The 15576-nt window shown below is 59.0% G+C and overlaps 1 protein-coding gene across 1 annotated transcript in view; it reads right to left on the bottom strand.

Annotated features, from left to right (window-relative positions):
• The window catches only part of ADARB2 (adenosine deaminase RNA specific B2 (inactive)), a 356490-nt gene that overhangs the window by 43904 nt on the left and 297010 nt on the right, over positions 1-15576 (bottom strand). The window contains exon 4 of the mRNA XM_045072338.1: positions 10285-10399. Coding sequence (XP_044928273.1) covers positions 10285-10399 — 115 coding nt within the window. The remainder of the gene's footprint in view (positions 1-10284; positions 10400-15576) is intronic.

Genomic DNA, 15576 nt, shown 5'->3' with positions numbered 1-15576 from the left:
TTCTGTTTCCTGAAACTTAAGGCCCATGTGTGAGCCCCACGTCACAGACAGCAGGGAGGCTTTCCAGTTTCCCTAAAGAGTGTCGGCACAGCCGGGAGCCAAGGAGCAGGTGACAGTGCTCCGTCCCACGCTGCGCGGCTCCTCCCGCCTCTGCTGCCAGGGTCCGGGCAGCTGTGTCCCAGGCCCTGGGAGCCCCGGGACAGAAGTTTTCACGGGTCTGAGGGGAGAGCTAGGAAGCCTAGTTCTAGAACTCGGAAGACTTCTGTTTGCTGCTGGCCATCCTAAGTGACCCCGGAAGAGAGACTCACTGGGTGCCGAGTCATTGTGATCTTTTTCTGCTCTTTGTATGTGCAAGAGCAGAGAGTTTCGAGGTCAGACTAGTGGGGTGGCTTTCTGACTCTCTCTACCAGATTCTTAGCCATCGACGGGGGCACCTGGACATGCCCCTCCCCGCTCTGCCGGGCTCCGAGTTCCCCTTTCCTACCGCGGACCTGCTGGGACCCACCAGGAGCGGGTGGGTCCTTCACACAGTGGAGCACGATTTGTGTCACAGGATAGTGCTCCTCCTGACCGCGGTCCAGGGAGTTTTGTCAACGAAACATTCTTGGTGAGAACGGAAGATGGGCAAAACCCAAGAAGCCTTCGGAATGGGCCCCAGACTCATGACTGACCCGCAGCGTGTTCGGGGTTATCCCGGAGGACCACGGCCTTAGTCTGTTCTTTGTCCCGCGGGGGGAAGGCGATCGCAGCTGCCTCACACGCGGAGTCTGGGCCTGGAGGCAAGGACAGCGGCCCGGGATTCTGGTCCTGAGCCCCCCCACCCCGCTCTTCCGGGGCCCTTGTGCAGTGAACCCTCAGAGCAAGCCCGAGCGACGTTAGTGACCTGCGGCCCGAACACTGTGCGCGTAAGAGGTCTTGTGCCCTGCTCTGCGCTCCGCAGGTTCCAGCGGGACGGGAGCAGGGCGTGGGCGTGCCGGGAGGGAGTCCCCGTGGGCGTGGTCTTGCAGTGGCCGCCTTCGGGTGCTGGTGCGTGTGCAGGTGACTTAGCAGCGGGGGACTGTGCCAGGGTTGTCCACGTTTCTCCTGGGGGCTGGTCTGACGCTCCCGTCTCGGTTCCACAGAAATCGCCGCTGTAGAAACAGAAACTGCTGTCCCTTCTCCTGTCCGCTAAGTCTTCTCTGGACTCTGGGCTCTGCTGTCCCCAGCACGGTCGCGTGGCCCAGGAGCTGCATTCCTCGCTTACTCGTGTTTTGTGCGTCTCCCCTCCTGCGTGCCAGCCCCGGGTGTGTGACTCGTCACGTCCTTCAGGAATTTAGCATGAGTTTGGGGAGATGACTCGGACAGAAATGTGCGCAAACCAGGGTATTGTGTGATACATACCATGCAGTCTGCACGTAGTGTCACTGGGACAAGGGGAGTGGAGGGGACTGTGTGCACGGCTCCCTACAGGCTGGCCAGAGCCGGGGTTCCTGGGTTCACCGAGTTCTTGCCGGTGACGGGGAGGAAGCCAGGCTTAGAGGAGGTGGTGTGAGTCTAGCCTCAGGCTGATCTGATAGAACATTCTAGACTATGAGGTGCCATAGTCGTGCGGGCTTGGGGGCAGGTGCTGAGCTGCTCCCCCCAGTGGGGCTGCGGCACCGGCTGCAGTGGCCCCGTGAGATGCGACCCAGTGGGGGACTGGGTTATGGGGTCTTGTGACGTGGCTGAAGGACAACACGAGCAGCGGTGACAGGAAACATGGCCCTACGGGCGTCTACAGAAGGAACAGAAAGCGTGATCAGAGACCTCCTCCTACAGAGCCCCCGCCCGGTTCGTTTTGTGGGAGAATTCTACCGACCTTGACGTAGCAGCCCATCTCAAGGCTGTTTATGGAGTGTTCTAGAGCGCTCGAGGACAGGGAAGCCCCAGAGGGCCTTGGTCATGAAATGCCTGTTACGGATCTGTCGCCCGACTGGGACTGCCCAGAAGGAGAGCAGGTAGCCTCGGTCACGGACGTCAAAACTCTGAATCAAATACTAACCACCAAGCTTTACTACGAGGGGGGTTTATTACGCAAATGCAGAAGTGGATTCAATTCAGTTAAGATGCAATAGAAAAATAGGATTATAATTACAGACACTGAGAAGGCATCTGACAAAACCCGACTACTTTTTATATTCTCACGTATAGAGAGAGGGTGTGCACGCCTGTGAGAGAGGTGTACACACACCCCCACCCCTGCCCCCGTGCACACGTGTTGGGAGGTGCCGAGGGGGGGCTGCTGCTCTCAGGAACACGGCCACGCGCCCTCGGTGGCTCCGTCACTCAGCACTCGCTGAGGCTGTTAGCCTGTGCAGCGGGGAAGGGAATTGGAGGTGGGGTCGTCGGGACGGGGAGGGAGCTGTGTGGCCGGAGAACGCATGTGATTGGGTACGTGGGAATCCCTGGAGAATCCCGTCGGGGGAGAAAGTGCTAGAGCTGCCAGAGAGGCCAGAAGGCGGTCAGTGCAGGTCAGCACGCAGACATCGGCAGCGTTTCGTGTGCACCCACGGCAGCGGGTGAGAAACTCAGAAGGACAAACGGCTCCGTGTGCTGCCGCAAATAAGATGACAGGAATGAGTTTAACAAGAAACGATCAAGACGGAAACTGAATAAAACATTGACTTCCCCCGAAAGACACCAACGGCACTGGAACGCATGGATGTCACACCTTCTCGGACTGGAAGATATGACGTCCGGAACCTTCCCTACAGCGATGGAGACGGCTCATGTGATCCCAGTAGGAAGAGCACGAGGGCTTGTTTCTGACAAAGAAAACGTGGTTGAAAAGTACATATTGTTCTGTTCTTTATTTTTGAACCACGCAAGCTGAGTTCAGTGGGTGCCCAGGAAGTTCTGGGGGAGTCCAGGAGCAGGACGCAGAGCCCAGGAGATGTCAGTGGGTTACGAGGGCTCGATAGCAAATGGCCCTGGTTCTGATGCAGGCCGTCCCAGCAGGGGACGAAGCCCGGAGTCCAGAAACCGCCCGAAGTTGGACGGGAACTGACTGCAGGGTAGAGGCAGCGGCATCTCAAACCCGTGGCCGGGGACGCTGTCTTGTGACAGAGAGCCGTCTGGAGACCAGAACTGCACCATTGCTGCGCACCGTGCCCCAGGGCCGCTAACAGGTGGATCCGAGGCGATGCAGAAGCGTGGAGAGCGGCGGCTTTGTTCAGAGTCAGCCACACCTGGAGCGCGGCCTCCAGCAGCTGCTGCGTAAACGCTGGTCTGTCCAGATGGCGGACAGTTATTCCGGGATGAAGATATCGGAGCCGTCCAGCGGCCAGGAGACGTGGAGGGAGACTGGAGGCGCATCACTCAGCGAGGGACGCCGACAAGGCCCCTCGCAGCACAAAGGCAGCTGCGCGGCGTCCTGGGAAAGGCGGAACCACGGGGACAAGAAGAGGTTCCAGCGCTGGGGGGCGGCCGTGGAGAGACGCAGCACAGTGGGTCCCACGGCCGTGAAGCTGGTCCACCTGACACTGGAACCCGGGTCCGCGTCCTTCCTCGTCTGTCCGAACCCGAGGCGTGTGCGACACAAAGAGGGTTAACTGTGGGCTTGGGTTGATTAAAAAAGGTGTCAATGCGGTAGAACAAAATGTGGGGTAATCTCTGCATTCATTTGGTGAGTGGAAGAGCCTTCTGACTATAGCTAAAAGTCTCAAAGCAGTAAAATTGCTAAATTCAGATGCAGAAAGTGACTCCGGGAGTTCACTGTCTTAGAGGCTCATTGCAAGCAAGCACCCTCTCTCTGTCCCCGAGGAGACCGGCCCCGGGTCTCCATGTGCAAACACAGTCAAGACGAGTTCCGGGGTTAGCGTGAACACGTCTGCCCGGCTGGCCTCTCGTGTCGTCCTCGTCAGCCCGTGCACTTCCGCCCCTGCTTTAGGCAATCTTTGGGAATGTCATTTTGTAAATTTAACTGGGACGGAGCAATTCTGAGCCCATTTAAACCCTTTGCGTAGAAATATTCACAATGCAAGCTCTGATTACAGAATTTCTAAGACTAAAACTGTAGGTAAATGTACCAACCAGGTCCCAGAAACAAATACCAGAACCATGAGTTTATCCGAGGGTGCAGTATAGAAATGAGTTCTGACTCCGTTTTCTAGTGCTGTGCCTATTGAGTGCCACGGCCCCAATAGTAGGGTTTCCACAGCTTCCTGGGGAGATGGCGGCCCCCTTGGATGTAGGGCCGGCCCCCAGAAGTGTCCCCAGTAGGAGCCTGTCCCCGCATCCTGCGGCGCCTCCTGCGCACGCTGGGGGTGCCCAGCGCCTGCCCTTTCAGCTCTCTCCTTACTTGGGCAGAATCTGTGTTCGATTATCTGACTTTTGCTGTGAGTCAGTTTTTTCCTCTTCTCAGTTTTGGTTTCTGTCCTAAATTTCCTTTAACTCCTTTGACCTGGAGTGGACATACAAACGCCGGCTCAGGCGTGTCTCGTCCGGGAGGGACATGGCACGATGTTCCTTTTGGACACAGATTTCTCTCCCTCCAGAGCCTTGGTTTGTGGCCGTCCCCAGGACTGTCTTCTCCAAATACTGCAGGTGCGTCGGCCCGAGGAGAGGACGCAGCGTACGAGTTCCATGCGCTGCGCTGGGAGCGGCGATAAAGCCACGAGGCGCAGGCGGGCATGACGCAGCCCGCGCCAGGACCCGAGGCTTCAGGTCACGTCACCCTGTTTCTGCTACTGACCTGAGACTCTGGCCCTGGGAGCTTGTCTGCTGTCCCGTGTGGACAGTGGGGTTAGAACTAGCACCACCGAGTTGTGGGACGAAGGAGCATCGTGTGACGTGTGTAACCTCCCAGCACCGTGGCCGGCTCTGCCGGTGCCGCCCCAGGCTTCTCCCTCTGGCCCCCGTTGCCCGAGTTACGGTGGGAGCCCCGTGTCCTGTTCGTGTGTGGGCAGGACTCACGCTCTCACTGAGGCCCTCCGGGAGGCGGGCTCCGGTGACGGGAGAGGGGCGCCGTCGTGGTGGTTGTGCTGATGGTTGTGAGGCCCTGGGTGTGACGCGGGGACCATGGCCTGGGGGTCAGCAGGCAGCTGGCTCTCCCGGCGTGGGCGCCTCCCCCAACCCCGCGGTCCCACAGAGCGGTGACCCTCTGCGGCGGGAACTTGAACCCTAACACCGGGGTCCGCTGGGCTGACGGGTGCGGAGCTGTGAATGCGTCCGAAGGTCCGCAGCGCCTCAAGGCCATCAGCCCCCCAGCTTCCCGTTGCTCCGTAGGAGGCCAGGCCTTGCCGGACACATTTGTCCTCCACACCCAAGGTCAGCGTCGGGTTTTCTGCCCCCGCTGGCGTCCTTTGGGCAGCTGAGTGCCGGCTTACGGCCCAGCTGGGAGAGCGCAGAAGAGCCCGACACCGTGGTGGGGGTGTGGCTCGCCGTCTCTGTCCGGCTCTGTGCTTCCTCGCGCACCTGCTCACCAAGGAGGGGCCTCTGGAGTCTCAGGAAGGTCAGGCCACTGTCCCTCCTTGGCTGGCTCTCCCTGGGGGCCGCGTGGTGCAACTCTGGGGTCGGTTCCTGTGGTTTCTGGCCGGGCCACGTCTACTCGGCGGTGGATCCCCCTTCCCTCTCCATGTGAGGGGGCTTCGGTGTGAAAAAGGCAGCCTTCGTGCTCCACGGGGTCAGGAGTGAGATTCACCTGGCGCTTCATGGTTTAGACCTGACCCTTCCAACCCGAGACTGGACGTCACTGCATCCTGCTCCTGCTGGGCGGGACGCCGGCCCCAGCGAGTGTCCGTGGGCCTGAACCCTCTCCCTCTCCAGGAGGCTCCTCGGCTCGCAGCACTCTCTGGGACCAGCCCTCTGAAGTCAGGTGACGGCTCCTTCTCCCCTCCCCGTGTGAGGCTCTGCCTCAGCTTCCCCAGCTTCCCTGTGCCCTCCTGAATGTAAATGGAAAGACCCACTTTCATTTTTAGGATCTAAGTCATTGGCAGTCCCTTGGGAGAAACTGGGAAAAGAGGGTCTGGGGGTCTGGGTGTGCCTCCACAATGCCCTGTGCAGATGGGCCCAGCCAGGCCCCTCGTGCGCTCGAGGGAGACGCCCTGGCTGTGGTTCAGCTGTCGGGACTCCTCAGGACCGCCACACCCGCTGTGGGGCCACGGCCGGCTCCAGACTCCGGCGGAGCATGGCGCAGACAGCGCAGAAGTGGACTTCTTCACCCCGCGTGGTCCTTTTAGGTTCAGAGCAAAAAGCTGTAAAACACAGCAGAATGCGTGTCCCATGTCATTTCTTGGAACTTTCCGATTTCCCTGTAAGACAGGCGAGCCCACTTTGTCCACAAGCATCTGCCGGCCTGGACAGAGCTCTTCTGGGCTGATGCACCAAGTTCAACTTTGGAGGCTGGTTTCTTCCCCACCCCGTCTTCAAGAGATGCGCGTTTTTGCTGGTTAAAATGCCAAATAAACCCCAGGTGTTCATGGAGTGTGGAGAGCAGCCCCTCAGCTTAAGTCAGAAAGAAGTTTGTCAAAGCCACCGCTTCACAGGCCAGCAGAGACGGGCGGGAACAGAGACAGGCCGGGAGGTCTTCCTTCTGGTCATTTACTGAATAAGCTTAGAAGTAAATAATTTTGCGGGCGAAGATCATATATCTCAGCACCACGCCCTGTGCACGTGTGCAGGGACTCTGGCCAGGGGGTTGTGGGGTCCCGCCTTCCGGCGACTCAAGGAAAGACACCTAGCCCCTTCGTCTCCTTGTCTGTATTTCTTAAAAACTGTAATTAAGATTCCTGCCTCTCCCACTTCTCAGGGTTGTAGCAATTAACTTGATTAGTATGTGCAAAAGTGCTACTCACATTATAAATTTGCATATCAGATGAAAATCATCATTATCAGTAGCTCCTTCAGAGTCACTTTCCCATGGAAACATCAGGCTTTCTTAACAAAGGAGAAGACAGAGCCGTCACTTGACCTCTTGGGTACACAACGTCCAGTTTCTGGTTGAGGAGGGCGGAGTGAGCGGCACACGCTCCTCCTCCCGGGGGATGCACAGACCAGAGGGCTCCAGGGAATGTGCAGGGACTGATGAAATCCCGGCACCGTGTGCAGGAGCCGTCACGAGGGACCAACCGCGTGCAGGGTGGGCTCGGGGAAAGCGGGCGCCGAGCCAGCAGGACCGTCGGCGGGCGCCCCAGGTGACTTTTGATTAAGGGCCGTTGGCTGGTGCCCAGCCCACCTGGCTCAAGGAGGCTGGTTTGGAGGAGCCCCTCCTTCCACTGGGGGGAGAGGCAGCATGCGGGGGACCCGCCGCCACACGGGAGGGCAGAGCTGGCGTTTTCCTCACAGACGCGCACGTTCAGGACGGAAGCCACATGCAGGACGAAAGAGAGAGACCGACTATGAAGAAACCACAGTCTGAGGGCAGAGGCTCGGCATCAGCTGCTGAGGCCGCCAGGGAGCTGTGGGGAGCGTCCCCTCCGTAAAACAAGAGGGAGGAGGCACCAGGGGAGACGGGGGTCTTGAGTGACACGGATGGCAGGAGTCCAGGAGCAGTGGCGTTTGAAGACCTCTCAGGAGTTTCCGAAGTGCCCAGGGCCACGGAGGAAACGGGCGGGGGATGCACCAGGAGAGGGAAGAGACTGAGGGTCTGCTCGGAGTACTGAGAATTGGGCAAAATGTGGGTAAAGGAAGGGATTTATCAAAGAAACGATGTGCGAAAAAGTATAGAAATAAATAGCTTCAGCGAGTCAGAGCAGGTGCGTAGCTTATGCCTACACACACACACTCCGGGGACAAAAAGCGCCTTTCCCCTCCGCAGGCAGGGCGGGGGCATCCGGCCGAGACGCCAGCCTGACGTCTCTGGTTAGAAACATGGGCCAAGAGATAATAGGAAAGTCCTCTCCAGAGGCTCAGGGAAGATGACGTCAAGCGCAGAACTGTCCCCAAGCAAAGCTACTCCAGTGGCGGGAGAGCGCCGTCGGCCGTGGCCCGTGAACGAGAGCACCCGGTCTCTAGCCTGCGCGTTTGAAGGTGTTTCCTTCCGGAGAAGGGCGTGGGCCTGTCCGCGGACACGGGGACCCATCGCCCAGCGTGTGTGCCAAAGGCGCTTCCTTCTTTTCCATGTAAGAAAGGAAAGCGGAGCCTCTGGAAAGCCACGTGAGACTCCGAAGCTCACTGTGGAAGCCTCGTAACACCTTTACATCGACCCTAAATGTGCCGCGGCTTTGAGCGGGGGGTGGCCTTGTGCTCTCAGGACGTGGAGCGGGGACAGCACAGGAGCCCCCGCTCGGCCTGCGCTCGGCAGGGGTGGCCCCCACTGCGTCCTGACGGCGCGAGGCCGTGTCACGGTTTCCGGCGTTTAGACTCAGGACAAAGGACGGAAGCCGGAGGCGTGGCGCGGGAGGGGCCGGAGGTGCGGGCTGCGGCGGGAGGAGACGCGCGTGTCGGGGACGAGGCGGCCCGCCGGGCAGAGCCGGGCGCATGGTTGTCTCTGCTTGAGAGCGTCAAGAAAGAAGAGCGTAAGTGTGTTACCTAAAACTGTGGGCGTTACTAACACGATAATGAAAACTCAAAAAGCATATTTCGCCAGTGCAGTCCATATTCAGGACTGAAACAAGGGAAATGCAGAAGGGCTCATGAGGACCCCAAAAAAGTGGTCAGTGGCAGCTTCCCTGCCAAGCCGACGAGAGCGCGGGGTCCCTTCCGAGCTCCCCTTCTGCGGGAATTCTTACCGGCTCCTGCGTGTTTGCGAGAGCCGTAAGAACTCCTCTATTCGTAAGCCCATGTCCTTGCTCTCAGGGTTCCCCCAGCGGCTCCTGGAGCGAAGCACCTGTAGGTGCCAGGTGATGCGGACGCGCTGGTGTCGCATCTGGAAACGGGAGGCGTCGGGCTCAGGGTTTCCTTCAGGATCCCCACGTTGTGGCAGAGATAGAGATGGGCACGACGGAGAGCACCCTTCCCTCCAGACCGTCCTGTGCATTTGCTCAAACACGTGAACTAGAAGTCAGGTCAGTGTTGCGTCCTTTGGGTGAACGGTTTCGACAAGCTGTTCTGCCAGTAATTCTGCACACATCGTCCTAAGCCTTTGTTAATCCATGTGTTTGTTAAACCGTCTCTTTCCAGCAAGTTTCAGCCGTGTACCCTCTAGTGTTTGTGGTCACTAGTTGGGAAGGTGTCACCTCGGACCGCCTCGCCTCCTACAACACGCTGCTCCGTTCACGCGGGTAGATCGCCGGCACCAAACCAGTGCATTTGCCGGTCGCTTTCCCGTGAGTCTCTGTAAAATGTTACTGTTTTCCAAGGCACGTCTGAGAGTAGCTTTCAAGACTTCCTAGAATCGAGTTTTCCAGAAAAGTGGGAAGATATTGGACCATTAGCTACAGAGCTGGGCAATGCCGGGGAAAGGACTTGGCAGCTCTAAGCGACCGGGAGTAGGAAATAGAGCCCTGTGAAGGAGAGGCGCGGCTCCTGCCTCTCCTCCTCTCTTCCCTACTCCCTTCCGTCCCTCTGAGTCGCCAAGGGCTCGCTGACGTGGGTCACCGGCGGGTGCACCAGGGATTCAAACCCAGGAAGCTGATCTTGGCTAGCCCCATGTCTCGCCAGTCCCTGGACTGTGTCCTGACGTGGGGGCTGGGGCAGGGGGCGCTGCCCGGCACACCCATGCCTCCGGTCAGTGGCTCGGGCTGCCGGAGAAGGCAGTGCCCGTCCAGCGGGAATGATCTTGACGGAGGTGAACTCCTGGCCCTCAGTCTAGAACGTTCCACCTTCTGCACGGTGGCAGGTGGACGGAAGGGCAGAACGCATGCCCGGATGCAGGAGGGTCACCGATGAGACGGAGCTGCCTCTGCCTCAGCACACCAACCTCATCGAGTCGTCGCTGCCGCTCACAGCATTTCTCACGCCTTTTCTGCTCATGCAGTCCGGGCAGGGGAGGCGTTCCATCTTACTAAGATGCGCCCCCCGCCCCCCACCAGCCTAAGGCAACTGGTCAGTGGCCGGGCCTGACCTCGGGTTCCCACCGTGCCAACAGCAGCAGCGCACGGTGTTCTCAACCGCGAGGCGGGGAGCCTGACCCGAAAGACACCGGCCCGTCCTCCGGTGGCCCTTCGTCGTGGGTGTCGAGGCGCGTGCGCAGAGCTGGTCTGAGCACGTGTCAGCGGCGCTTTGCTGATCTGCCACGATCGTCACTGAGCTCTCTGTGTCCTACTGCTGGATTTCTCTTTCACGGCTTCGTGTGGAAGGGAGCCCCGCCTGTTGTCCACGGTCAGGCAGGCGCGGAGTCTCCCGTCCTTGCGGATGGGATCCCACAGGAAAAACAAGAGGCATTACCTGTGGTCATGACGATTCCTGCCAGGGCTTTGTGGCGGGCGTGCACGGACGCCAGGCCCACGGTCAGCTCGTGGAACTTCTGCGTGACCAGCTGGGACACGGAGTCTGCAAATTCCTGAAAGACACAAGCACCAGGCCTCGTTGACGGCTGAGCCGGCGGCGTCCTGGCCTCCCTCCTCCTCCAAGCCATGTCCCCACGTGTGGCGTCCAGAGGCCACCGTGTGCACTGTTCTAAGACCCCACGGCCCCAGGGGGACCCGTGCAGGCCTTGGTTCTGAGGGAGGAGCCCCCACCTGGCCCCGCGCCTGGGCAGCGTCTGCCTGTGGCAGGCCACCCCGCTCTTGCCCTCCCCTGCCTTGCAGAGGAGCCCGCCTGCGGCTCTCCTTCGGGGACAGTCGTGAGGTAGAACCCTGAGCAGCACGGGGGCTCACAGCCCGGACACTCGACTCCCTGTCTTCTCAGCGTGGGCGAACTGAGGTCCAGATACCCCCGGTCTCAGGTACACCTGGCCGAGCTGCTCCCCGGGCTCACCCCAGAGTCTGCCCCTCACTTTCTGCACGCGCACAGGCCCAGATGTGCTCTTTGAGGTGCCGGCACCGTGCACACGTGCTCACGGAGACCCATGCACACAGTGCAGCCAGAGATAGTGCACCTGTGCACACGCACGTGAACCCACGCAGAGACGCAGGCACACGAGTGTGGGGCACACACACGTGCACACGAGTGTGCTGCACACACACACACGTGCACCCTGCTCAGAGATCCAGGCACCCGCGCACCACACCCGACATGCGCGCGCACACGGCCTGCGCCGATGGAATCCCAGTTGCTGAGTCCTCCCGTGTGCCCTGTGTCCCTGTAAAGCAGCTCGTCTGCCACGACAAGGGCGGCCTGGCCCAAGGACGCGGCTCCGTGGCCTCTTCCTGCCTCCCACCTAGCCCCATGGCGGACCGTCGCCCTCTGCGGGAGCAGGCGGGCCGGGTGACGGCGCCCTTCACGGGCTTTGGAGACGGATCTGCTGTGAGTCGCGTGGGCCCGTTTTCCTGATTTATAAGGTGATCCTCTTAATTTCCGTCGGACGGTGCTCTCGTGAGGATGAAGTGCGTTCGTGCCCCTTCCGTGCTCAGCCCGCTGCCCCGCGCTCCGTGGGGCTCAGCCCCGGTGCAGGCTCTCTCTCCTCGTCACCGTTGTCACCGATCGCCGTCCCCCTGGGTGCTGCAGACACGAGCTGCGTCTTCCTGTGGTTGCGCACAGGGGGGGCACGGGGTTCACTTCCGGGGTGGAGTGGAGCTGCCCTTTCCCGCCGGGGGTCCGGATATTGGGCTACAGATCAGAGCAGGTCTCAGTAAGGATGCGGATTTTGTTTCTAGGAGAACCTACTTGTATGGAAACAGGCCTGTATCCCGGGGCCTAGAAACCTGCGTGGGAACAACACAGGTGTTGGCTCCGGGCTCCACGGTGCGCGGGGACTGTGCTGCCCCGGCGGCTCCCAAAGCCCGAAGTCTGGGTGCTGTATGGACGTGACGATTCAGGCCTTGCAGGTGGCGAGGGGCCCTTTGCCGGGCCTGCTGGGCGGGGGTCTTCCCCGGCTTGGCCCCCGCAAGAGCCCAGGCTTCTGGGTGAGGAGCCTCCGCTGGGAGCTGTGCAGTCTGTCCTGGGGCTGGCTTGCAGCTGGAGGCCATCCTGTCCTTGGGACCTGGGCACAGAGGTCCAGAGAGCTGGCATGTGTCCCGGGCACACCGTGTGTCAGTGACCACAGCGGGGTGGCTCAGAGACCCAGACTCTGCCCCTCATGGCTCTGGAGACAGCAGCTGGAGGTCAAGGTGTCCAGGGCCGCTTTCCCTCCTGCTGCTCCAGGGACGGTCCCTCCTGCCTCTCCAGCTTGTGGGGTCCTCCTGTCTCTGCCCTGTCCGCGTCTGTCTGTCTCTGTCCCGTCTGTGCCTGTCTCTGCGTCTTACAAGGATGCCTCTTGCTGGGTTCAGGGCCACCTGCTCTCAGGTCCTCATGTCGCAAACACATGGGCTCTGGGGTGGAGCACGGGTCTGCCTTTTTGGGGCCATGTGCAGACCACTTCCTCTTGTCATCGACTCTTCCACACTCGTGCCGTGACCAGAGGGTGACAGTTTTCATGGAAGTGTGAATTTCGGTAATTTCTGTACGTCTTGGATGACCCGACTTCTTCATTTGTGTGGGAAGATTAACTGCGTCCTCAGGCTTTGCCAGGCGCCTGGACCATGACCTGAGCAGTCCTCAGTCCCCGTCCCTCGAACAGCCGCAGGTGTGGACACAGGGATGGTCGTGTTCCTGGTGCCCTTGGCTCCCCACCACCAAGGGCAGGTTTTATCAAGTCCCACCTTCGGATGGACGCTGGTGGGCAGGGGTGCTCCGAGCTTGGACCGAAGACACACAAGCAGGGAGCGAGCTGGTGGGAACAGGGTCCCAGGGTCTGTGGGCTCTGTGGCATCTCGGTGAACGCTGCTTTTGGAGTAGGAGCCTGACTCCGATGATGTTTGTCTTTCGCTGATGTATCTCACTCAACATCATACTCGCTGGCTCTATCCGTGTCACTGCAGATCTCATTCTTTTTGACGGCTGCGTAGTACTCCACCACACACGCACACCGCCTCCTCTGTTGACAGACAGCTTTGGCTCTCCATACTTTGGCCATTGTGGGCTTTGCTGCTATAAACACTGTGGCTGTGTATCTTTTGAGTTAAAGTTTTCATTTTCATTGCGTTTACTGGTTACAGGGTAGCTCTATTTTTAGCTTTCTGAGGACCCTGCTCACTGCTCAGAGCGGCCGCACCAGCTGCGTTCCCACACACAGTGCACGAGGGTCCCTTTTCTCCGCATCCTCGCCAACATCTGTTTGCTGCTTTGTTAATTTTGGCCATTCTGACTGGTGTGAGGTGGGGTCTCTTCATGGTTTTGATTTGTGTTTCCCTGATGCCGAGCGATGTTGAGCATCTTTCATGGGTCTGTTGGCCATTTGGACGTCGTCTTTGAAAAAATGTTTGTTCAGGTCCTCTGCCCATTTTTAATTGGATTCTTTGTTTTGTTTGGTTTTTTAGTTTTGTGCTGATTTGTAAAAGTTCTTTACTTAGTTTGGATATCAGCCCCTTGTTGAACATGTCATTTGCAAATACCTCCTCCCATTCAGGAGGTTGCCTTGTCATTTTTTTTTTTTTAAGAATTTATTTATTTATTTGACAGAGACAGATCACAAGTAGGCAGAGAAGCAGGCAGAGAGAGAGGAGGAAGCAGGCTCCCCGCTGAGCAGAGAGCCCAATGTGGGGCTCGATCCCAGGACCCTGGGATCATGACCTGAGCCGAAGGAGAGGCTTTAACCCACTGAGGACCCAGGCGCCCCCACCTTGTCATTTTGTTGGCGGCTTCCTTCTCCAGTGCTTTTCAAGGTGCCGGGATCGGGTTCCTACGCCTGGTGCACTCTGAAGAGCTATCCCAACGTACCTTTGATTGTCGGTTTTCCCTCTCCATGAAGTGGTTTCGAATGTCCAGGAAGTGGCGAGATGGTCAGTGCAGGAAGCACGGCGTTGCTCTGTGGGCCTGACCAGCCTTGGGGGGGTCCCGGAAGAGGACATCCCCACCCGCTGGTGACACAGAAAAGTGACTTCATTTGGAAACTAGAGGCCGCGGTCCTTTACGCAGAGGTGCAGAACAGAGGCCCTGCGTGCCCTCTTATCCCGCTGAGCCCCACAGAGCTGCTGCTGACGTGGTTTTAGCAGGGGGACTCGGGGCACACACGTTCCTCCGGGAGACCCATGAGAGGGGTGTCGTCTGAGTGACCTGCGCAGGTCTGGCTGTCGAAGGGCATGGGGTGCCCCTTCTCTCTCCAGCTCTCTTCCTCCCTCACCCCTCCTCTCTTGTCCCGGGTGTCTTGGCTGGAGATCCCCAGGGTGGAGCTCCGTGGAGGCTCCGGGCCTCCGAGCTGTCCACCCACCCTCAGCCCTGTGGTCTCCCTGGCCGTGAGGTCGTGGTCCCAGCGAGAGCATCATGCTCCAGTGTGAAGAATGAGAGGAATTTCCTATAAAAAGGCAAGTGCATCCTGACAGATCAGAGAAGAGCCCAGGCTGCACCGAGCTCCAGGCTGCCCGGCTGACCCGCCAGGCCTCCCTGCCCTGGGTGAACAGGCCTGCGTTTCCTGGGTGTGAGCGTGGAAGGGAGTCTGCTTGGGAAAAGGCCCGCGGAGCCTGCCCTGGCTGGAGCCACACCCCCGCCCCACGGTCCCCCCTGCCCTGGGGCTATTTTGGGGGTTCTGAGGTTGATTCAGTGGCGCCCACGATCCCAGCTGTGTTTCTGCTTCACCAGTTGTCTGCACGGGGCCTGGCACCGGATTACCTGGGGAGCTGGAGGCGAGACGGAAGCTTGGAATTCACGGAGGGACTCCCACACTTACTGTCTAATTTAACACCAGCCGTTTTTTATGTTTTAATCACTTGGACCTAATATATACGGTCGACTTCGGTTACCGCAAACCCGACTAATCAGATAGTGACATGATTCCGTTTTCTTCCGCACCTGGCACTTGGTGTGTAGTCGAAGCAGCTGAAGTGGCTTAGAGCAGCTCAAGTCACTGATTATTTCCATAAATTCAAATTCCAGAGCGCGCCCCGGGCCACAGGGAGTCCATGCAGCCCCAGGACAGGCGAGGACACATCATTTAACGTAACGAGTATTTTTTCAGCACATGCGTCAAGCTATTTTGTAACATCGCTTCCTAAATTAATGTAAGGCATTTTCCCCGGTGGCCGTGTGAGCTCACAGACCCCTCACTGTCACCCAAGAAGCCCCCGCCCTCCTGTACCCAGGCCTATTGCCGGCTGGGCGGGAGCGGTGAGCTTACAGACCCAGCCCCCGCTCTGTCCACGAGAGCATCACAGACCGAGGCCAGCGGACCTCCTGCTCCCTCTGCACAAAGTCCAGGCTCCTATAGGGGCTTCCACGGCGGGCAGGATTCTCTTCCAGACTCCGGTGGCTCCTAGAAGCTGTATTCTTTTTTGGTACATTCGGAAAAGGTAGTTTTTCTTTCTTTTATGTATATCATATATATATACAATGCGCTTGTGGACAAGGGGTCAGTATTTTTATGGACTGGGGGAGTGGGAGCCACCTTGTGGACCATGTGCTGTGACACGGCCTACAACACGTGTCCTCTGGGGGACTCACTTTGAGGGTAGGAGACAAGGTCCAATGGTCTGAGTCGCAAGGCTGGCAGGGGGAGAGCAGAGGCCTCAGTTCCAGATCCAGGAGCTCCTGCAGAGCCCTCGGAGC

The sequence above is a fragment of the Mustela putorius genome, unplaced genomic scaffold, assembly GCF_011764305.1.
Source record: "Mustela putorius furo isolate JIRA1106 unplaced genomic scaffold, ASM1176430v1.1 tig00004033_pilon_pilon_pilon, whole genome shotgun sequence".
NCBI lineage: Eukaryota > Metazoa > Chordata > Mammalia > Carnivora > Mustelidae > Mustela > Mustela putorius.
This window is presented reverse-complemented; position numbering and strand designations above follow the sequence as displayed.